The 17589-nt window shown below is 36.5% G+C and overlaps 1 protein-coding gene across 1 annotated transcript; it reads right to left on the bottom strand.

Moving 5' to 3' along the window:
* Positions 1-840: 840 nt before the first annotated feature.
* On the bottom strand, positions 841-2814 carry LOC140983532 (large ribosomal subunit protein uL6-like). The gene is made up of 3 exons (XM_073450616.1): positions 2382-2814; positions 1340-1457; positions 841-1175 (listed from the first exon to the last, which is right to left on the bottom strand). Exons 1-3 carry the CDS (start codon positions 2759-2761, stop codon positions 1089-1091), a joined length of 585 nt encoding a protein of 194 aa, XP_073306717.1. The 5' UTR covers positions 2762-2814; the 3' UTR covers positions 841-1088.
* Between the last annotated feature and the right edge of the window lie 14775 nt (positions 2815-17589).

Here is a 17589-nt window from a genome sequence, read left to right as displayed (position 1 = left end):
CAGTGGAGAGTGATGGTGCTCGGTCGAGTGATTCTCCAAGAAGGTCGTGGTCGAATTGGTTGAGAGGAAAGGATCTTGATTTTCTTGTAAAATCTTGTTTCTTTTGATTGTGTTATGCATTGTCAACTATTGACATCATGTATTTATTTCTCTCAATAATTGAATCTTAATCCTACTAAGATACTCTATGATTAGGTATTTCACTTTTGTCAAATATCTCATGTTTATCTTGTCAATTTTTGATAAATATGATAAGATTAGACAAGTCATTATTCATCCAATGGTTTCTAAACTCTTCTAAAGCTCTCTGATTATTTTGACTTCCTAGAAAATCCATTAATCAATGTTTGACTAGAAAACTTCAAGTTTATTAATCAAACAATCCATGATTCTTGTTTTATCAAAATTTATTGATGTAACGAAGATACAAAACTCGTTATTATAATGCAAATTGAAATTTTTTTTTTACAATCGTCTTTTTTGGTACTCCATTAAATTAGATAATTGCACTCTTACTCACAAAATTAGTAATCATGCTAACTTTTATAACTTTCAAATATGAAGTCTTTTGAACCATTAGTGGGTTCACAACTCATGGAATCCAACTTGTTACATATTATCGAGTATACCAACTAGCATGCCCTCTAATGGATGGACACAATTTTGAAGTTGGATTTCAATTACGCTGTTAATGTACTGCAAATACATTATTAAATTAAAATATATGAATTTCCAATTCATTGCCTCAATTTCGGCCAAATAAATGCCATGGATTTGGGGTCTTGGATTTCGAATCTAGTCCCAAACGCACCCTGATATTATTTAGTAGAACTTATATACTTCATACAAGCTAAGGGAATTCACTACTCAAAACAAAAATCACACAATCCATACAACTAATATCCCGGGCTCATTACAGCTGTGCTGCTGGGATAAATCAATCATTCCATGAGGCAATTCTTGATACATAACTTTGCAAATTCGTCTTCAAAAAATGTCTAAAGGAAATATTCAAACCAGCATTAAATTAAACCTCTCACATAAAGAGAAAGAAACCAATCCAAAAGACAATCCTATGCCTTAACTACTCATTCTTCCTCAACTATGGCTCCCTTCTCACTAACATAGATACCATCGAGGAATTTCCTGATATCCTTGTTCTTCACATGACATTTCTGTCAAAATAAGTACAAACAGTCTCAGGATAAGGCTTGAGAAGCAGGCAAAATAAAGTACTTCATCCAAACAGATATATAAGACGATATATTTATTATATTCACGTGTATTAACCAAACAAGTTTAAAGTACATGCTACATAGAAAAAAAATTCTTCTAGTACCTGGTTTATCAAGGCTGCAGATCTAGAAACAAGCTCAATGTCATTCCCATCCAAAACCAATTCATCCTTAACTTTCTCAGATCGCACAATTGAAACTCCTTCAAGCATATCCACCTTCCTCACCTGGTGTAAACAATAAAAAGAAAATGTAACTACTGGACTAAATTGGCATTGATTCAGCAATAAAAGGCCAATAATCACACAAATAAACTGTAGCAAGGGACACACCAAAAACCAAATTGTATTGTAATAAGGAATTCGAGGAATAACCAATTACTTGCATGTTATACAGTAATAGAACAAGTTCATTTCAAATTTCCACCCGTGAAAATAATGCATATAATAAATTCAGAACATGATCAAAGTATTTCAAACAGAGAATCAATTCAAATGTTTCATTCATGTCATTCAACCAATGCGAGAGTTTTCTACACAGTATAAGTTATACGAAGTTCATATATATCAAGCCTCCACTGCAGAAAAATAACTCCAAAAATGGCAGAGATCAAAATCCATAAGAGTGAATCCAAATATAGGAATAAAAGAACTTTACACAGCACATGGCAGCATCATGCACTATTATAACAAATATGGCAACATATCCAACTAACCAGACAGATTAAAACACATCCTCAAATCTGCACATTTATACTCCCAACTCTACTTTGAAACCAAAACTCAACATTAAGTAAATCTCAACAATTCTCACGCAAAACATAATCAATATAATCTGAAATTTAAAAACCAGAAAATAACACCTTTAATCAAAACAGCAATTCAAGATGAACCTACATGTTTCTTAGTAAACCAAGACAAGCTAAATTCTTATGATTTCTAAAATCAAACAGAATCAGAGAGCATTAAACCAGAAATCAAACTAATACAGTCACATGTTGATCGAATCAAAACCGTATGAACACCTAAATGCAGCAACACACCACATATCATCAATATATAGCAAAACATTACCGAATAAAGTCAAACTTGCCACCAGAAGAAATAAAAGCGAACATCAAATCTAAAACCATGCACGAAAAACGACATTGCCTTCTTTTCGCCGAGGAAATTACGGATCTCAATGGACTTCCCGGTGTTTGTGATGGAGGCGTTGATGGGGAAATGAGCGTAGACGAAACGCATCTTGTAGCGGTAGCCAACGGTAACACCCTTGATCAGATTGGAGACGTGGCTGAGGGCGGTGCGGATTGCGGCTGAGGTCTTCCGAGATCCGAACCAAGCGTCAATTTTCAGTTTCTTCTTTCCGGTGGCTTCATCGGTAATCAGCTGAAAGTCGAGGTTCAAATGCTTAAAGTTGCGGGAGAGCTTCCCCCTGGGGCCTTCAACCTCGATCAACTTGGCTTTTACCTTGATCTTCACACCTTCTGGGATATCCATGGTGTCCGAGGAGAGAATAGTCTTCATCTTCCGCTCGTATTTTCTTCCACCCTCGACTTACTCTATGAAGTGGGGAAATGCGGACGTAAACCCTAGAGCAAATTTTATACTTGAAACCCTAGTTTTTCGTGGACCTTACGTATATTGGGCCGTAAATTTTTTCTAATATGGGCCTTGTGTAAGCACGATAATACATGTTTGGTGAAGATCAAGTGTTTTTCAACTTTTTTAATATATATTTTAAATTGAAAATTCCTATATTATCTAATTTTATATTTATGTGCACAGCAATTCAATTCTATCTTTTTGTTGAGCCACTCATCAATTATTATAACTTACAAATCTTTAGGTTTCAACTCAAATCATTAGGACCAATTATTTCGAATCTATAGGTTTCAACTCAATTTTAAGAATAGTCTATTTGTTTAATAAATATAATTTTTCTAATATATCATATTTTTCAATCATACTATTTTGAATAGTACTATTTCTACAAAGACCATTCATTATAAAATATTTTTGTGTTAGATCATAACATAAACTATCATATGGCTCTGATATCATTTAAACCCAGGATTTTCAGATTGATTTATTATGCATTGATCTTTTACAAAAACAATCTTATTGAGTATCACTTCAAAAAAATATAATTCATAAAACAATAGCACATAAAAGCTTTTAAACGCTTTCTTTCGACAAAACAGGCAGGAAAAATTTAACAATATGAACTTATAAATTCCTGGTTAAACTTGAACTAGTTTCTTTTAATCAATAATAAATCTGTAACGCCCCGAAAATTTAAAGGTCCACACGAACCACATGCATTTGAATTATTAAATTCCTTTGTATTTTAATTAATTGTTTTAATTGTATGAATTAATTATGTTGTGCATTTTGACATGTTTAAAATATATTTTTCTTCATTGTTGCATTAAAATATATTTTAAAAAGGTTATTCGAGTTGCGATCGAGGAACGGGGACCGAAGGCTGAAAATGTAAAATGTTTTTATTAAATAATTATTTTTAATTATTTAAAATATGGTCGATGCTTTTTAGTATTTTTGAAAATAAAGGGTTTTGAGGTGATTTTATACGCCGGGACGTAAATTTTATCGATGTTGGTTTTTCAACTAAAATACGAGTTTTTTGGCAACCCGGCTAATAAATTCACAAATTTATTTAAACAAAAACATTGCTAATATTTTATTTAAATCCTAATTAGACTAATGGGCTTAATTTAGAGGCTTAATAGGCCTAAGTCTAATTAGTAATTCAATTAGCTATTTAAAGTTTTTTTAATCACAAAACCCTTCACTTTGCAATCAAACCTCACGGCCTCTCAATTTTTATATTCTGAAATTCTCTCCAACTCTCCTTTTACTCAACTCACGGCACACACAAATTTAACAAGGAAAGCTTCAAAATTTGTCAAGAAAATTCAAGCCAAAGGGTCCTCTCCGTTCTTCGTCGTCAACGGTTATTCGTGCGTAAATTACGCAAAGGCACGCCATACATATCATTTTTCTCATCCATCATATCATATTAATGTTTGAATTATTACATGCATGAAGAACATGAAAGATTTTTCAGAATTTTCGTAATCTCATGCTTATGGGTCCTAAAGTGGTGTTCTCAATCTCCAAAATCATGTTTATTGTGTGTTTAAGGGGCTGCCATGATTAGGACATGTTTAGGCAACGTTGTTCATGAATTTTAGAGTCCTAAGAACACACATACACGCTGCAAGCACGAACCGATTACGTTGGTACCGAATTCGAATGTTTGAATCTTAGGTGATCGGGTTTCATGAAATACGATGCATGGCTTGGCTCGGTTGCATCCAGGGCTGGGCTAGAGGCATGAGGGGGTAGGGGTTGAGTCCTAGCCAGCCTAGGACTCAAGGGTCACGGTTGGATCACCCGAGAGTTGCAATAGGATGAGCGCAGGTTTCAGTAGTTTTTGTAAGAGGGAAAGGCTCGGCTTGAGGGCTTGGGCTGGGTTAGGATAGGTCCTTAGGGTCCTATAAGGGTGATAGAGGGGTTGGTTCAGGGCCTGGTTGGGTTGGCTAGGTGCAAGCAACAGGAACAAGAGTCCTTGTCAAAGTGGGTTCCTCGGCTCGATTGTGTAGCTGCTGTGGTAGCTTCGGTTTCAGGGGCTGGGGTCGAGTCCTATGGGTTCTAAGGGTCCAGTAGGGTGCCTAGATGGTCTGGTCATGAGTTGATGCAGGGTGGCTCGATGGGGCTCGAGCCAAGCACAGAAAACGTGAGGGAGAAGCTTTTTGGCAGCAAGTTAGGCGTGAGTTGCTGTCAAGGTTCGGGTGATTCGCTTCTGGGTATTGGAGCTTGGGGTTGGCATGGGCTGGGCATGGTCCAGTGAGGGTTAGGCTTATGAGGGGTCGGTGGTTAAGGGTTGGGAGGAGTCCTAGACTAGTTAGGAACTCTTTTGTTTAAAGCCACAATCACACGTACACATGCACGTAATTGGGTTGAGGGTCTGAAGGTGTTTGAGCGGACCAGGGCCGGGGTTTTTTTGCTGGGATTGCACAGTAGGGTCCCTAGATGGGTTTGCTAGGTTTTGGCTCGAGGCGGCTCGGGCGTGGCTCGAGTAAATTAGGAGATGGCTCAGTACGTTCGTCGAAGGGTCAAAAACAAAAATTAAAGAAGGAAAAATTGATCCAAGGGTCCACGGGGGTGGCTCATGACTTGGAAGGGTAGAATAAATCTTAAAAATGCTATGTTTAAAATTTGGGATCAAAATAATGAGTTTTGGATTTATTCGGGATTTAATCGCCGCACGAAACGCTAATTAACGAGTTAATTGAAACGCCTAATTTAACCTTTATAAAATTATGGAAAATTAGGTTTAAGCTTAAATAATTATTAGAAGTCTAAGTTTTTAATTTGGGAATTTTATATTAAGGTTTGGTTTAATTCGGGATTAAAACGCAGTAATACGTCTTATTTAAAGATTAATTTAAAAGTCCTCGATTTAAGCTAAATAAAAATATGAGAAAATTAATTTAAGCTTAAATAGTTATTTGGGACTTGTTAGAGTCAAGAAATCAAGAAAAAGGTCAAAAACGTAAAATGTCACGTCCAGGGGTAAAACATTTTTTTTACACCTAGAAATTAGTAAAGGTCATGGCAGTGCCCTAAATGCTGTTTTTATGATATTATGATTATTTGTAAATGTTTATGAAATGTTCATGATTAATTTATGATCATGCCATTTTTATTGCTTTAAAAGTACTAGAATTTTTTTTTTTCTAAATTTCGACCACTCACTTAAACTCCATGAAAATATTTTAATAAAATATTTTACCCTTTTAAAATAAAACACCAACCATCTAGCATTTTTAGAAATCCATGAAATAGTCATAAAAATGAAATCGTCAATTTGTTTTACCAAACCTAAAAGCAATAATTTTAAAAGAATAGCACATACTAAACCTCTCAAAAATCTCTCAAAACATAAATAAATAGTCTTAAAATCTTTTACATAATTCTTGAGTCAAAAGTCGTAAATGCGGAACAATAGAACCGCTGGTCCTCGGGTTGTGTGCGCCTTCAGTCCAGTCAGATCATCCGTCAAGACCTCCCTCAACCTCACCTGCATCCATCACACTTAGTGAGTCTAAAGTCTCAACACACCATAATCTTTATAGCAAATAATACTTATAAAACCACATGCAACAGTGAAAATACTTTTAAGTAAAATAACTTTTCATGAAGATGCATAAACATCAAACATGAACATTTTAGTAAACCTTTTTATGATGCATGAACTTTAAATAAAAACATTTTCATAATGATGCATCAACTTTAAACATAAACATTTTCATGACATGAATAACATAAACCTTACTTTTTCTTTTTCCTCAACATGACATGACATAAAACCTTTTCATGATCATAAACATTTTTCTTTTTTCTTTTCCTTTGTTGAATTCAGATCGTTAATTGTGACTTTCCTGATCATGATCATGAGGGTCGATGGATCCATCTACATGTAACCACAGTACTGGGCGGCGGGGGATACCAGCAACACTTTCACCGATCAACTGGGCCCTGGCCTATCATAATCGAATAGAAATACGATCGTCGGGGCTCCCTCTGGAGCCTTTTCCCATAAATGGGCTCCCTTTAGGGCCTTTTCCCCTCACGATATTCCCATTCTTCCGTTACCACAAAACCGTTACCACTTAACCGTTACCACATATTCGTAATGATGGAAACACGGTCGTCGGGCTCCCATTGGGACCATAACCCTCACGACGTCGCCACCATTAACGAATTAGTCACAATCACTTCTCATGCTTCAACATTTTTCATTCAGATCACTTAGAAAAATCATGAATAATATTTACCTTTTCCATTTTTGAAACCAAGCATGCAACATGTATTTTAAATGTCTTCCTTTAATCATAAAAATCCTTTAGACATTTAAAATACATGTTGCATGCTTGGATTCAAAAATGGAAAAGGTAAATATTATTCATGATTTTTCTAAGTGATCTGAATGAAAAATGTTGAAGGATGAGAAGTGATTGTGACTAATTCGTTAATGGTGGCGACGTCTTGAGGGTTATGGTCCTAGTGGGAGCCCGACGACCGTGTTTCCATCATTACGAATATGTGGTAACGGTTAAGTGGTAACTGTTTTGTGGTAACGGAAGAATGGGATTATCGTGAGGGGAAAAGGCCCAGAGGGAGCCCATTTATGGGAAAAGGCCACAGAGGAAGCCCCGACGATCGTATTTCTATTCGATTATGATAGGCCAGGGCCCAGTTGACCGGTGAGAGTGTTGCTGGTGTCCTCCGCCGCCCAGTACTGTGGTTACATGGAGATGGATCCATCGACCCTCATGATCATGATCAGGAAAGTCACAAATAACGATCTGAATTCAACAAAGGAAAAGGAAAAGGAAAAGGAAAAGGAAAAATGTTTATGATCATGAAAAGGTTTTATGTTATGTCATGTTGAGGAAACCAGTATTTTTAAGGTTTATGCTATGCATATTATGAAAACGTTTTAATTAAATTTTATGCATCAAGAAAATGTCCATGTTTAAAGTTTATGCATCTTCATGAAAACGATATTTTAAGTACCAGTATTTTTCACTGTTGCATGTGGTTTTATATGTATTATTTGTTATAAAGATTATGGTGTGTTGAGTCTTTAGACTCACTAGGTGTGATGGATGCAGGTTATCATGATAATGCTAATGAAAGTCTTGATGGTTGATCCGACTGGACTGAAGGTGCACATGACCCAAGGACGGACGCTAGTTTCCGCATATATGTTATGATTTATGTTAAAAGATTTTATGACTTTTATCATGATTATGAGTGGTTTGTGAGAGGTTATAGTATGGGCTATACTTTTCAAATATTATTTTTAGATTTAGAAAAATGTTAGTTGGTTGTTTATTTTAAAATGATGTCAAAAATATTTTATGAAATTTTATGGTTCGGCCGAATGCTATGTAAGGTTTTAAAAAAAAAAAATTCTAGTACTCTTAAGCGATAAAAAGGGCAGACGTTTCAAAATCTTTTTGAATTTCAGAGTTAAATAAATATAAACCATATTTTAGTAAGGTTATGATATAACACAAATGATTTAGCCTATCATCTAGGCTATTTAAATACTAAAAATTAAAAACCAAAATTTAATAAAGATAAAGACTTACAATTTGTACACCAGAATTTGAGAGCTTTATTATTTCGGCAAAATGAGTACAACGATTTCAATTCTTAATGGAATTTAACGATTCTTATATAAATAGGAATACAACACATAGCTCTACATCTCTTATTTGAATCACAAGTCCAGAATCCGAGTTCATAAATGTCATAAACTCGAATTACAGTAGCTAATCTACGCAGCTTTAACACATAATTCTATTTTGACACGTTTTGGTAGAAAAATCATAACAAATCCGTTTCTAATCAAAAACCCATTACTCTAATGGCTATAAACATCAAACTTAAACCACTACAATGTTTGTTTAGGTCAGTTCTACAAATTCAAACTACAAAAATCGCAGCAACACAATAACTCTCACCCAAAACCGGAAGAATTCGCGCAGAAACAGGGCACCAGAACAGCAGCTTCGGTCTAACCGTATCCTTGCTCAAAATTCACGTTTTATGGCTCAAAACGAAGCTACTGATGTAAGAAAGAAAACCCCTTTGACGTGGTTGCTCTAAGGGTGACGGGAATGGGGTTTGGGGGAGAACTTATTTCTTTCTTTTTTTCCTTCTCTCTCTTAAGGTAAGTTATATGTGTATGTATATGTATATAATGTAATATTCATGCCTCTTTTTATTTCTGTTTTTGCATTTATCTTGCTCTCGTGTGTTATTTAACCTCAATATGTATTTTATATTGTTAAATTCTTCGATATTCTAAAATACATATTTTTAACACACTTCTTGAATTTATTTGGTATAAATAATTATTTTAATTTACAACTCAATAATTATTCTAATCATGCCAAATAACCGGATAATTAATTACAGGACCTTACAATTTTTTAGGTTTTCTGTTAGAAATTTTCAAGTTCGCAATCTTGATTTTGATGTCAACAAAACTTGTTAATTTGTGTTCCTAATAATCTACCTTAGTGTGCAAAAGCTAGGATCAGTCACGAGCTGTTTACATCACAAACTGAAGACTCAACTGATCGCACAAACTGAATCAGTCTAACTAATACGTCAATTAAGCAGTCCAGCTGATTGTCCAGTTGATAGGTGGTTCAGCAGAAGAACCTCAGAAGCCTGGCAAGCCGAAGGAGTGTTCAACTGATGAAGAAACCCAGCTGATCAGTTCAACTGAACGAGAGTGAAATCAGTTCAATTGACGAGTCAACTGATTTCACCAGCCCAACTGAATATCAGTTCAGCTGACTAGTTCGAAGCATCAATCAGAATCTTTCAGCTGTAGATGAAGACAAACTCTTTCAGTGAATTCCAGCTATACAAAAAGGGTACAAAGCCATTGTCCAGTCAAAGGACAATAAAGTGACGTTGCATCAGAGCATTAAAGACAAAACGTTTCTGAAGGGCAATCGAAAAGTCTAGACACAAAGTCCAAGAAACGAATTCAAAATGCAACTGATACAATAAATGAGTCTCACTGTACGATCAGTTTTTCCCGCCTATATAAAGAGAAGATCAGTGAAGACTCAACAGATATATACAGAGAGTAAAGAAGCTTAAACGCAAATAAGAGAGAAAAGAAAGGACACACACATTGCAAATCAGCTTTCAGAAGCAATCAGTCTAGAGGGACACTTTAACGTGTTATCAGCTTAGTGTAGAAGCTTATCTCCCTCTGTGTGACAACATCCTTGTTCAGTTCTCACACACAAACACTCTCACCACCACTCAAATACCGTTTTGCACAAAGACGTTAAACTTGAGTATGTAGTCTTTGACACATAAACGTCAAAGAAGTGTTGGCTGGAAGGTGCTGCATTCAGTCGTAGCTAGGAGTTCAGTTTAGGCAGTAGTGTAAGTCTTAGCTGAATGGGTTTGTACAAAGAGTTGTATAAATCAAAGTCTTCTAGTGGATCCTACCCGTGGAGGTAGAAGGGGTGACGTAGGAGCAGTTGAAGTCTCCGAACATCCATAACATATCTTGTGTATTTAACTGACTAACTGCTGTTTTCAAATTGTTTTGATGAGTAAGAGTATCCGCCAGTTCAATTGTCACCATAACTGAACTGATGAATGCAAAAACTAATATACCATTTTTCAGTTATTCGGTTTACATAAGTTAAAATGTTTTCTAATAAGAGTCTTCTTCAGGAAGGATTACTTCGAGTTTCTTCCACTTGGTTTTAAATCAAACTTGATTTAATTCATCGGTGTTAACATTCTTAGAACACAAGCTATTCCAACTCATTGGAGAATACAGTGTTCGAAATCCCTTCGAAGGGATTAGCACACTCGATCCTTCAATTGGTATCAGAGCTCGTTGTTTAAAGAAAAACATTTGAAGAAAACTGTGTTTTAAAATTTGTTACTTTAAAATAGTTTTAAAAGCTATTTAAAAGTATTTCATATAATTTTCAAAACTATTTGAAAATATTTATATATCGCTATTTAGCAAAAAGTTGAGAGGATTGGTTCTGCAACTAACGTTGTAGCCACTTCTCTAGATTCTTAGCTTTGGGATTTTAATCAGCCTATAGCGGACTGAGAGTCATCTACAAAGATGCACAGTTAAACTGTTCGCTGAACAAGATTTCAGTTACAAGCCTTCCAGGTCAGTTGTTCTTTAGAAGAAACTCATCCATGTTGGGATGTTGGTCGATTTAATCACCAGCTGAATTCCACGTGAGCCTAGTCAGAGTCTGCTCGACTAGTTGAGTAAGCATAGAGGTCAAGTTCAAAAGCAGCTTAACTCGTTTCTCTAGCAAATTGAATTCACAACCGATGCAACATTTCAAGCAGTCAAGACAACAAGCTGATGGTATATCATGTTCTGTTGCATAAACCAACTGATATCCGATGTTGTTTAAATTATGCTATTGTTGTAGAAATTTTTCCTTTCAACTGATGTATGTACTCAGATGTAAATACGAGGAAATTTATTTAAATGAACATCATGTTTGTTCAGCTGTGTTTCGTTGTGACTTAATGGATATTTCCAGATTTCTTGTCTACATTTCTTGAATGATTATAACCTCTGAATGAATGATTCAATAAGTATCTTTCAAATACTGGTTTTCATTCAGTCTCTGAGGGGGAGTTTTTCTTTTACCCTCAAACTGAAAATCGTTTTGTTTAATCAGTTTTTAAAATTTAGTTGTTGAGAAGAATTTTTTTTGACAACTGAAAAGTGCTTTCTTAAAATTTTTTGTTTTCAATTCAGTTTTGAATTGAGGTTTTTTCTTTTATCCTCTCTCTCTAAATGGTTTTCAAAACTTCTTTAATTCAGTTCTTGAGGGGCGCTTTTAACGATGTTTGAATGTACTAACCCTTGAACTGAATATATTGTGCTTAAACTGCTCAATTTTTGTGATCATCAAAAAAAGGGAGATTGTTGGAACTTTTCAAGTTCGTAATCTTGATTTTGATGTTAACAAAACTTGTTAATTTGTGTTACAAATAATCTACCTTAGTGTGCAGAATCTAGGATCAGTCACGAGCTGTTTACATCGCAAACTGAAGATTCAACTGATCGCACAAACTGAATCAGTCTAACTATTACGTCAATTAAGCAACCCAGCTGATTGTCCAGTTGATAGATGGTTCAGCAGGAGAATCTCAGAATCCTGGCCAGCCGAAGGAGTGTTCAACAGATGAAGAAACCCAGCTGATCAGTTCAACTGGACGAGAGTGAAATCAGTTCAACTGACGAGTCAACTGATTTCACCCGCCCAACTGAGTATCAGTTCAGCTGACTAGTTCGAAGCATCAGTCAGAATCTTTCAGATGTAGATGAAGACAAACTCTTTCAGTGGATTCCAGCTATACACAAAGGGTACAAAGCCATTGTCCAGTCAAAGGACAATAAAGGGACGTTGCATCATAGCATTAAAGATAAAAAGTTTCAGAAGGGCAGTCGAAAGTCTAAGAAACGAATTCAAGATGCAACTGATACAATAAATGAGTCTCACTGTACGATCAGTTTTTCCCACCTATATAAAGAGAATATCAGTGAAGACTCAACAGAGATATACAGAGAGTGAAGAAGCTTAAACGCAAATAAGAGAGAGAAGAAAGGACACACACATTGTAAATCAGCTTTCAGAAGTAATCAGCCTAGAGGGACACTTTAACGTGTTATCAGCTTAGTGTAGAAGCTTATCTCCCTCAGTGTGTGAGAACATCCTTGTTCAGTTCTCACACACAAACACTCTCACCACCACTCAATTACCGTCTTGCACAATGACGTTATACTTGTTTATGTAGTCTTTGACACATATACATTAAAGAAGTGTTGGCTGGAAGGTGCTGTCTTCAGTCGTAGCTAGGAGTTCAATTTAGGCAGTAGTGTACGTCCTAGCTTAGTGGGTTTGTACAAAGAGTTGTATAAATCAAAGTCTTCTAGTGGATCCTACCCGTGGAGGTAGAAGGGGTGACGTAGGAGAAGTTGAAGTCTCCGAACATCTATAAACATATCTTGTGTATGTAACAGACTAACTGCTGTTTTCAAATTTTTTGGATCAGTTAGAGTATCCGTCAATTTAGTTGTTACCATAACTGAACTGATGAATGCAAAAACTAATCTACCATTTTTCAGTTATTCAATTTACATAAGTTAAAATGTTTTCTAATAACAGTCTTCTTTTTGAAGGATTATTTCGAGTTTCTTCCACTTGGTTTTAAATCAAACTTGATTTAATTCATCGGTGTTAACATTCATAGAACACGAGCTATTGCAGCTCATTGGAAAATATATATAGTGTTCGAAATGCCTTCGAAGGAATTAGCACACTCGATCCTTCAATTGGTATCAGAGCTAGTTGTTCTAAGAAGAACATTTGAAGAAAACCATGTTTTAAAATTTGTTACTTTAAAATAGTGTTAAAAGCTATTTAAAAGTATTTCATACAATTTTCAAAACTATTTGAAAATATTTGTATATCGCTCTTTAGCAAAGAGTTGAGAGGATTGGTTCTACAACTAACGTTGTAGCCACTTCTCTAGATTCTTAGCTTTGGGATTTTAATCATCCTGCAGCGGACTGAGAATCATCTGCAAAGATGCACAGCTAAACTGTTCACTGAACAAGATTTCAGTTGCAAGCCTTCCAGGTCAGTTGTTCTTTAGACGAAACTCATCCATGTTGGGATGTTGGTCGATTTAATCACCAGCTGAATTCCACGTGAGCCTAGTCAGAGTCTGCTCGACTAGTTGAGTAAGCATAGAGGTCAAGTTCAAAAGCAGCTTAACTCGTTTCTCTAGCAAATTGAATTCACAACCGTTGCAGCATTTCAAGCAGTCAAGACAACCAGCTGATGGTATATCCAGTTCTGTCGCATAAACCAACTAATATATGATGTTGTTTAAATTATGCTGTTGTTGTAGCAATTTTTCTTTTCAACTGATGTATGTACTCATATGTAAATACAAGGAAATTTATTTAAATGAACATCATGTTTGTTCAGCTGTGTTTCGTTGTGACTGAATGGATATTTTCAGATTTCTTGTCTATATTGCTTGAATGATTATAACCTCTGAATGAATGATTCAATAAGTATCTTTCCAATACGGGATTTCATTCAGTCTCTGAGGGGGAGTTTTTCTTTTACTCTCAAACTGAAAATCGTTTTGTTTAATCAGTTTTTAAATTTTTGTTGAGAAGAATTTTTTTGACAACTGAAAAGTGCTTTTTTGAATTTTTTTGTTTTCAATTCAGTTTTGAACGTGGAGTTTTTCTTTCATCCTCTATCTCTAAATGGTTTTCAAAACTTCTTTAATTCAGTTCTTGAGGGGGAGCTTTTAACGATGTTTGAATGTACTGACCCTTGAACTGAATATGTTGTTCTTACACTGCTCAACTTTTGTGATTATAAAAAAGGGAGAAATAGTTGAAACTTTTCAAGTTCGTAGTATTGATTTTGATGTCAACAAAACTTGTTAATTTGTGTTACTAATAATCTACCTTAGTGTGCAGAAGCTAGGATCAGTCACGAGCTGTTTACATCGCAAACTGAAGACACAACTGATCGCACAAACTGAATGTGGGGGCCCGGGCTCAAACTCGATTATCTTTGGGATTAATTGGATCTTTGTTAGAAAATGTGGGTCAAAAATTTGCTTTTAGCATACTACACATACATAAGATTTATTGCATTTCATTAAAAGCAAATACATGTCTTGTTTCATTCATACAATCAAACTAGTGTTTAAAATTATTAATGCATGTCTAATACAACAACTAGTTCTTATGCTACGCCCATGATCACCACGCTATCAACTCTCAATCATCCTCGTCTCGACCCTGGTACTGCCCCACCTGTTGTTATGCACACATACAGACACAACAGCAGCCGGAAACTCCGGTGAGAATAAATCCCAGTATAAAACAATGTATACATGCATATACAAAATATAAATCATGAACATGCTATCATCAATGTAAATGAAACACATCTAATCTAAATCAGGCAATGTAAATCAAACTCATATTTTTGACTCGACTCTAAGTCTAGGGATCCCTTTGTGAATAAGACGTAACAAGTCTCTCACCTACTCTCCCAATCGGGGTGGAGGTACGTCTTATTCCCAGACTTCGGCCCTCTGTATCGAATGTCTACAATAGGAAAGAATCTTCTCCTACGCCCATCGACACAACCGAACATCCGGCTTGGCTAATCTACCAAGGACTCTCCTATCTCAATGCTTTAAGATAAATCAATAAATAAAGCATAACAAGGTAATAATCATTTAGTATGTGATTTAGGGAAACTCAAGTCGAATCTAGCTCGAGTTGTATCTTCCCGACTCAACATTGAATTATTCCTTTCTTGTCGTTCGTAGAAGTCGAAGTCTCGTATTCTTGATATCGAATCTGTCAAACCCAATCTGAAATGACATATATACAATGCACCATATCAATTTCTAACTTAAGCAATACATATACGGATCAATATTCAATCTCGGTACATTTCGAAGGCATAACGACGTAATCTTTCGATACCAGTAATGCCAACAACAAGCTCAACAACTCATAAGCAAGATCATATCGTCACATCTATACAAATCTGAATAACCTAACTCATACATAGCTGCAAAAACCGATAATAACATATACGGTATTCGTTCTTCGATCCGGTTGCGAATAACTGTTGCTTATAATTTCAAGAACACATAATCTACCTCAAATCAGAATTTCCCCAACACCAATATCTCAATCATGCAGGAAATGAATGAAACTTACATCCTTGTGAAGCTTATGGCATGAAGAGCATGAATCTATATTCGGATCAAAATTTGGATGGCTAGATCTTGCCTACCTAAATTTCTAAGGGGTAAAGAAGCTTGAGAATAGCTATGGAGTTCTCTCGGTGCTTTGCTACTGAATCTCTGAAGAAATGAAGACAATGGATATATATATCTTGCATGCCATATCATACGTGTCTTCCTCTAAATTTTCGTGCATTACAATCGGCGCTCGGGCGGTTTAACTTCACCGCTCGGGCGCGAGATGTTCTGTCCGCGCACAATCTTTGTTCTCCATTGGCGCTCGGGCGGTCAAAAGTTACCGCTCGGGCGCGGCATGTTCTATTCGAATGCTACACTTAGCATGCACTGGCGCTCGGGCGGTCGTTTCCTACCGCTCGGGCGCCAACTTTTCTGTCCGAGGCTTCTTGCCATTACATTTCTTCACTTTTCCTTTCCTTCCTCATGCCTCCATTAACAATAATAGTTCAAAAGAGTGGTATCAAATTTCAGGCCTTACAATTCTCCCCCTCTAAGAGATGAGTTCGTCCTCGAACTCGCAGGCAATCAATCAAAGCAAGTAAAGGAGTAATATAATCAAAACTGAATAAGTACTCACATCATAGAAATAACTCGGGATATCTCTGTCTCATCTCTGATTCTGTCTCCCAAGTGGCTTCTTCAGTGCCATGACGACTCCACTGGAATTTCACCAACGGAATATTCTTCGTTCTGAGTTGTTTCTCTTTTCGATCAAGAATCTGAATCGGCTGCTCAACGTAACTTAAAGTCTGATCTAGCTCGGCTTCTTCAGGCTGAATGACATGAGAACTATCTGGCATATATCTACGCAACATCGATACATGAAAGACGTCATGTATCCCAGATAGAGAAGGCGGAATGGCGAGTCGATAGGCACGATCTCCTATCTTTTCGAGAATCTCGTATGCACCGATGTATCGCGGAGACAATTTCCCACGTTTGCCAAATCTGACAACGCCTCTGAAAGGAGAAATCTTCAAGAATACTCTGTCTTCCTGCTCAAACACTAACGGTCTACGTCTGATGTTCGCGTACTTCGCCTGTCTATCTTGTGCCGTCTTCATTCGCTTCTGAATTATCTTTATTTTCTCAGTCATCTCACGAATCATATCAGGCCCAAATTCTGGTACCTCTGAGATGTCATCCCAGTACAACGGAGATATGCACTTCTTTCCGTATAAAGCTTCGAACGGTGCCATCTCGATGCTAGTCTGGTAGCTGTTGTTGTACGAGAATTCACAAAGAGCTAGTGAATCTTGCCAACTAGTACCAAAATCTAGTACTACAGCTCTCAGCATATCTTCTAAAGTCTGGATAGTCCGCTCTGACTGTCCGTCTGTCTGGGGATGGTAAGCAGTACTCAAGTGTAAAGTCGTACCTAGAGCCTGCTGTAGACTGTGCCAAAAGTGTGAAGTGAATCGTGGATCACGATCTGATACGATCGACTTCGGCACACCATGTAATCTGACCACTTCTCGGACATATATCTCGGCCATCTGATCATATCTGTACGTCATCTTGTACGGAATGAAGCATGCGGATTTGGTCAATCTATCTATCACAACCCAAATCGCATCGCAGCCTCGGAATGATCGTGGTAACTTCGTGACGAAATCCATGGAAATGTGATCCCATTTCCATTCAGGAATAGCTAAACTCTGAAGTAACCCTCCGGGCTTCTTTCTTTCGGCCTTCACCTGTTGGCAATTCAAGCACTTAGACACAAACTCTGCAATATCTGTCTTCATCTGTTTCCACCAGAATTGTGTTTTCAGATCATGGTACATCTTCCTGCCACCAGGATGAATACTGAACCAACTACAGTGCGCTTCTGACAGTATCAGTTGTTTCAAATATGAAACATCTTTCACTACAATACGGTTATTCACATACAAAACATGATCACGTACCTG

The sequence above is a fragment of the Primulina huaijiensis genome, chromosome 8 (assembly GCF_012295235.1).
Source record: "Primulina huaijiensis isolate GDHJ02 chromosome 8, ASM1229523v2, whole genome shotgun sequence".
In the NCBI taxonomy this organism is placed as follows: Eukaryota; Viridiplantae; Streptophyta; class Magnoliopsida; order Lamiales; family Gesneriaceae; genus Primulina; species Primulina huaijiensis.
Note: the sequence above shows the minus strand (reverse complement) of the source record. Positions and strands in the feature narration are given on the sequence as shown.

What these genes read in the sequence shown, in the direction of transcription:
- LOC140983532 (XM_073450616.1), bottom strand. Translation starts at nt 2,761, where the DNA reads ATGAAGACTATTCTCTCCTCGGACACCATGGATATCCCAGAAGGTGTG. An exon ending in CTCGGCGAAAAGAAGGCAAT is followed by an intron (nt 1,458 to 2,381) that starts GTCGTTTTTCGT and finishes ACACCAGGTGAG; the next exon opens with GAAGGTGGATATGCTTGAAG. An exon ending in CTGCAGCCTTGATAAACCAG is followed by an intron (nt 1,176 to 1,339) that starts GTACTAGAAGAA and finishes TTATTTTGACAG; the next exon opens with AAATGTCATGTGAAGAACAA.